This window comes from Parasteatoda tepidariorum, chromosome 4, assembly GCF_043381705.1.
Source record: "Parasteatoda tepidariorum isolate YZ-2023 chromosome 4, CAS_Ptep_4.0, whole genome shotgun sequence".
In the NCBI taxonomy this organism is placed as follows: Eukaryota; Metazoa; Arthropoda; class Arachnida; order Araneae; family Theridiidae; genus Parasteatoda; species Parasteatoda tepidariorum.
Genome location: NC_092207.1, coordinates 52,158,148 through 52,164,579, shown reverse-complemented (window position 1 = coordinate 52,164,579; position 6,432 = coordinate 52,158,148). Strand labels below are relative to the sequence as shown.

Sequence of the window (6,432 nt, the reverse complement as noted above, 5' to 3'; positions counted from 1 at the left end):
TATATGTATATATATATATATATATATGTAAACTGCACATGTTTAAAAATGTGGATGATTCTTCGGAAAATGGCACATTTAAGAGTATGGAACAAGATTTATAAAGTATATGTCTTTTGTAATTGGTAGTATTAAAAAAATTAATCTACACAGTATTGGTAATCATGAAACTTACTTTGGTAATACACTTTACATATATTTGATGAAGCAGTTAATTTTTTATGTTACTTAAGGCAAAGAAGCGATATTTAATTATTCAGGCAAAACCCAGGGTTTCTCTGTAATAAGAAACAAATATCAGAAAACACTAAATGTGGAGTGGCAGAGATGAGGAGGCAGAATCCAGGTTAATGCCAAAATTTGAAAATGGTGTAATGCTTTGCAGGCACGTCTATCCCGTTAATGATTATGAAAATATTGACAAATATAGGCATAATACTGTATTACAGATACAGGAGCTTTATTTATTTTTATGAGTCATAGTTTACAGTACAGAGCCATTAAAAAATTCTGTTTGCAAAAGGGTGCCATGACTCAAAAAAATTTGGAAACCACTGCCATACTTAAAACATTACAAATTCAAAGCAAGCAGTGTGTGCAATCATAAGTTACAAAAAATATTCATATTTTGATTTTAATAAGGGTTATTTAGGGAAGAGTTGCTAGAAGCTCTCAGTAAGAGTTATATTTTATGAAGTGGGGGGAAATTATGTGATTTGATTGACTTCCGTCAAGTGGAATCAATGGTCTGCTGGGACAAGCTTTTATAAAAGGTATTTTTTAAGAAATGCCTTGTTTAATTTAAAAATTGACTTCTTGAAAGGAAATGAATGGGAGTTGAATATTACTGGTGGTATAGTTTGGAATTAATAGAAAATAAAGATATTTTAATATGAATTAATTTATATAGTATTAGAGGTTTTTTATTATGTATTTTATGTATGTGTGATATAATATTTATGTGTTTTTGTAATGTAATATAAAATATTTATGTGTCTATATGTAAAGGATTTTATAGATTCAATATAAAAAAAAATAATGAAAGGTTACTCCATTCTCTTACTTTTTTTTAATTGTAGCTCATTTTTCAATAAATCAATATGTTGTATTTTGTTACTTTGTAGCATTGTTTTTTAAATGTATTTTGTAAAACTAATAAATGTTTGATCTATGCAATACTAATAAACTCTCAGAATATTATGCATCTGTTTAAGCACATTACATTTAGTTTGTTTTAGAAGGACATACAGATAGCATAAATTGTATAGATCTTGGAAACAGTGGTCAAGAATGTGTATCTGGGAGTGAAGATGGTTCGATGAGACTTTGGGGTCTGTTCATTTATCATTTTACGTATTATTTTTAATTTTAAAAGTTTTTTCTCTTCTCTAGACATAGTTCATCCTATAGCCTGTTTTGTTTAATTTATACTTTTATATCATAAATATATAATAAAAATAAATGGCATCTGTTACTTTTATTATTTGTTAAATAAAATTTAAAATTTTGATCAAAATATTTTTAACAAATTTAAAATGGTTAAAGATTTTTTTTTGATGCTGCCAATCTTTAAAAAATTCACTTTTAATTTCTTGATATTATTCTTTTTTTAATTTTAATAATAATAAAATTATATATGTTTGCAATCTTGAGAGGAAAAAAAAGAGAAGAATGTTTTCAGTCTTATGACTAACTTCCACCAAACTTGGACGAAGTGAGAGGTATGATGAAGGTTAAAAAATATAATCTGCATCTCTAGTTCCAACTAAATATTTCTGAAACAATCCTTATAATATGCATATTTTCTATTTTTTCACTTGTTTTTGTGATCCATTTTTCATAGAAAAAAATTAGACATACTCCTTTTTATTTTTGTTGTTGTTTTCAATCCTTCGCAATATAACCTCAACTATATCAAATCCATGAGTCCAAATGCTCTGATAAAGTTATACACCAAAATTGGTCCTAATGTCTTCCATGAAAAATTCCAGACTATCAGGAGTGCTTTTTATTTTTATAATTGTGTTGAGAATTTTTTCAACTTTCGCCTTTGATACAATATTGGATTAGTTCAGCCTAAAAAAAATTTTATTTTGCATTATGGTAATCTGGAAATTACCATAAGCATCATTATCCGTAGATAAATTAATCAAAATATCTTTTACAGTCCATATTTTTCAGAAATGAAAAGGAAACTTTTCTCCAAACCTAGTCTTCAAAAGGAGCTCTATAATTATATTTGTTTTTTAAAGGTTAAATTTTATTCAAAGCCAAATTTTAATCGTAGAAAGTTTATAATGTACCAATTCTGAACGTGGTTCTAATTTTTTACATATAATTTACTTAGTAATGAAAAAGTAAAGTTTTATTTACTGTAGCAAATTATTTTATTTAGGAAATATTTACACAGAATTTTTTTAATTATCTAAATTACCAGGTTAAAAAGAGTATGTTTTCTCATATTTTCTTAATTTTAGAAGTATAATATTTGTTTTTATGGTTTATTTATCTTTTAAATACTAATTGAAAATGAATAAAATATTTCATTTTATTAATTGCAATACTTGCTAAAGTAATATTAATTTTTAACAAGCGAGCTTTGTTGCACATATGACGTGTATTTTGCTATTTTAACTATGAAGGTTGAGCTAATTTGAAATAACTTTAAATTATCTTTTTGAGCAGAGAACTGAAATATTTCTACTTAGCACAATATTGTTTCTCATTATAAAAATAAATTGTTGAACATTAATATATAATAATTTTGTAATATATTTACAGATGCAAGAAAAGGAGGCAATGCTATTCATGTCCTAGAACCTTACAAGCACAATGTGAGTAAAATCAATTAATGCTTGTTGCGGTAGTTAGAAAAAATTTTAAAAATTAACTAGTAACCATCATCAATCTTTATATTTCCTTTATTAATATTTCAGCTTGTGAATAGACCTGAACAAGGAAAATGGATAGGTTGTGTTGGATTTGATTCTTCTGATGATTGGCTGGTAAAATAAATATATTATACTATTTAAAAGCAATTATGTCATTTATTTTTCTTTCATTTAAGTATATATTAAATTTACAGTTTTCTCAAAATCTGTTCATTGAACTCCTTGATAGTATTACTGTGTTAACTCTTTGGCAAGTAGAAAAAATTTGGATACATTCATTTTTTTTTCACTGATAAATCAATGATAAAAAGGGTAATTGATATCTTTGATGAATCAGTCATTTTCTCATTGATTTCATTTTGTTATTATTATATAGCCTGATTTAAAAACATAAATTCTTTTGTATGCACTGAATGTGTTTTTTATTAGCAAGTATTTTTCGAAGCCTCAATTTATTTATATTGATAATTTCATTAACTTATGAAGAATTTCATTTATTGATTTATTTAATATTTTGAGTAATGAAAAGGCACCACAACGCTCTGACATTTAATATTTATATAATTTTTTACGAGTTGCATATGTAAAATTTGAAAGAACTTGGCAAACATTTTGTAAAAATACTGTTTTTTTTTAACAAAAAATATTTTTGTTTGTCAAATTTTCATACTTTGAAAGAATTCTATATTAATGTAAAAGAATCTTATACAATATTTTTAAAATAGGGTAAATGATCAATTCCCTGATTTTTATTTGCAAATGTGTATTTAGCTAGAATATATGAAAAATATTATTGAAACAGATAATTTAAAATGGCGTTGAAACACTGCTTGAAATTAAAATCTGTTTGTCTGGGATTACTAAGATTTCACTCAGAGCAACCACAGAGAGCTCCAAGTTTTAATTATCAGTGGCCCCACGGCCAGCAATCAATGTTAAGGGATGGTATGTTCTTTTGTTTTCAGTTTTGTGTTTTAATCTATGTTTTTGTCATAGAATTGCACAGACCCTCACAATTGTGGACGTTATTATTTTTCCGCATTATAATCTGCATGTAAAAAAAAAAACTTACAGGGACATGTAAATGGGCCAGTGAAGATTTGTATGGACTGCTAATATTTTCTTAGTTACTGGTTCTTTGCACCTACAACTAAATTTCCAATCGGGTGAAATACATATTTTGCCCTAACACTAATACTTGAAATCAAAAATATTTCTGTTCAGATAGATTTAAATACATATCTGTTCTGAAAAACATAGTAGAGCTTCTTTAAATATAGCTTCTTTTTTTTTATTTGCTGTGAAATTCATTCTTGCTTATCTGATGTATATTAAGAGTTCTATGAAGAAAATTTTCTTTTTTCGCAACCTTATGTGTATAGTTTCACTGAATGATTTTCGTCTAATTTATATTTTGTATAGATTAATTTTAGGAATCAGTACTGACTGCTGTAGTTTCAATGCTGATATAGAAGAATGTAACAACTGATACTCTTACTGAGTATTTAAAGATATCTATAAAAAAAAATTTTTATTCCATGTATTTCCAGGTGTGTGGAGGTGCTCCAACTCTTGGTGTATGGCATATTCGTTCACTTGCTCCATCAACTAGACTAGAAAAACCTGGAATACTTTCATATGTTGCACTTTTCCATGAAGATACTGTTAGTATTAAATATTATTTATTTTTTTAAATCCATGCTCACAACTCCTAACTCTATGTTATTTTGCCAGTTTCTCCTGATTTAATAAAAACAAAAATTTCGTAATTTTTTATATATTTCTAAAAAATATCTATAACTGATAAAATTTCTGACAAATGAAGAAGTGCTTTTAAAAATTGATTTTTTTATTCAATTTCTTACTTCCTTTAATATTTAAATAAGTATTTTTGCTAAATAATGAATTAAACCTCATTTTTAATAATCAAAACTGACGATGATATACTAAATAGATTAAACAAAACCCAAAGCAATTACGCTATTCTTAGTAAATTCTGGAAAAACAAAAACCTAACGAATTCAACAAAAATTAGAATTTTCAATACTAATGTTAAATCTGCCCTACTCTGTGTATCTGATACATGGCACTGCAATAAAAATAACATGAAAAAATTTAATTGTTTAAAAAGAATCTTGCGTATCAAGTGGTTCCATCGAATTTGTAATGCAGAAATTCTTAGAAAAGCGAAACAGAAACCTTTTGAACTCAAAGATAATAAATTTAACTGGAAATGGATTGGTCATATTCTACGTAAACCTAAAAAATTTAAAGTAAAACAAGTTTTTGATTGGAACCCTCTGGGCAATTGAAAAAGAGGAAGACCTAAAAATACTTGGGGCAGTATGATTGTAAGCAAATTAAATACAATGGGAAAGACATAGAGAGTGGCAAAATGTCTGGCTACAAATAGAGTGAGATAGAAATCTATGATAGGAGCCCTATGCTCCAATTGGGAGTGAAGAGGAATTTGTGTGTATGTATGTTTAATAGCCAGTTTGAAGCTTTTCCTTTTTAAGTATTCAAAAAAATAAAAATTTCGAAATTTTTTTACTGTTAAATATTCTAAAGAATATATTGTTAATATCTAAATTAATTCAGTATCTGTTATTACTAAACCTGATGAAAATATTTTTTATTAAAGTCCATTTAATATGAATTTAATCATTAGTGAAAAATATTGCTGCCAATTAAATCTAGAGTTATTGGTGTAATATACTTTTGGTTGTTTTGATATTTTATTGACAATAAAAATCTCTAAATTTCTCTGCATCTAAAATATTTTAGATGGAATTAACACTTGTATATTTAACACAATTTTTTTTTTTTTTTTTTAATCTGATGAATTTTTTCTCTTTTATATCCGTTGCTATGTGTTAATAATAAAATACATAATCTTGTTTATTGTTTGTTTCATATTAGTAGATTCATATAGTTTATATCAGTGGTTCCCAACCTGGGGGCGATCGCCCCAAAGGGGGTGATAGAGCTTCTCAAGGGGGAGATTATCCTTAGGGGGGCGATCAGGGGGCGACGAGTACTCAAAAGATAAAAATTGCTAATAATATTAATAATAAAAGCTATTAGAGATTGAAATTGAAAATATATATGAAACCTATGATTCTGGTGTAGACAAAGAATTATGATAGTTAAAAATTAGAAAAAAATTCAAGTGCAGGATCGTTTTCGTCATACGTTTTGGTATCGCATGCGGAAATCTGATAAGTCACTCTGTTCCTCTCTAAGCAATAATACTGTTTCCAGGCGTATTGATGAGATTGCCGCCGACGTTGAATCAAAACTCATCAAATTTCTGAAAGAAGGTAAATTTGCGTTGCAGATTGATGAATCAACTGTGATAGATAACAAAGCTGTTTTAGCTTACGTGAGATTCATAAATGAGAGTAAGGAGATTAACGAGGAAATGTTGTTTACAAGAACTTTGAACACAGATACAAAAGGATCGTCGATTTTTAAATTGGTCAAAGATTATTTTGAGGTAAAAGAAATTCCCCTCACAAATGTAAGTGCTTGTGCAACA

The 6,432-nt window shown here is 27.1% G+C and overlaps 2 protein-coding genes across 4 annotated transcripts in view; both read left to right on the top strand.

The window, feature by feature from the left end:
* LOC107455966 (ran-specific GTPase-activating protein) overlaps window positions 1-6,432 on the top strand; it is a 237,077-nt gene that overhangs the window by 160,153 nt on the left and 70,492 nt on the right. The gene's annotated exons all lie outside the window — the stretch shown is intronic.
* LOC107455975 (THO complex 6) overlaps window positions 1-6,432 on the top strand; it is a 15,963-nt gene that overhangs the window by 6,555 nt on the left and 2,976 nt on the right. For all 3 annotated transcript variants that reach the window (XM_016073725.3, XM_071179804.1, XM_043043008.2), the window contains exons 8-11: window positions 1,229-1,331; window positions 2,782-2,834; window positions 2,937-3,005; window positions 4,442-4,555. In XM_016073725.3, coding sequence (XP_015929211.1) covers window positions 1,229-1,331; window positions 2,782-2,834; window positions 2,937-3,005; window positions 4,442-4,555 — 339 coding nt within the window. The remainder of the gene's footprint in view (window positions 1-1,228; window positions 1,332-2,781; window positions 2,835-2,936; window positions 3,006-4,441; window positions 4,556-6,432) is intronic.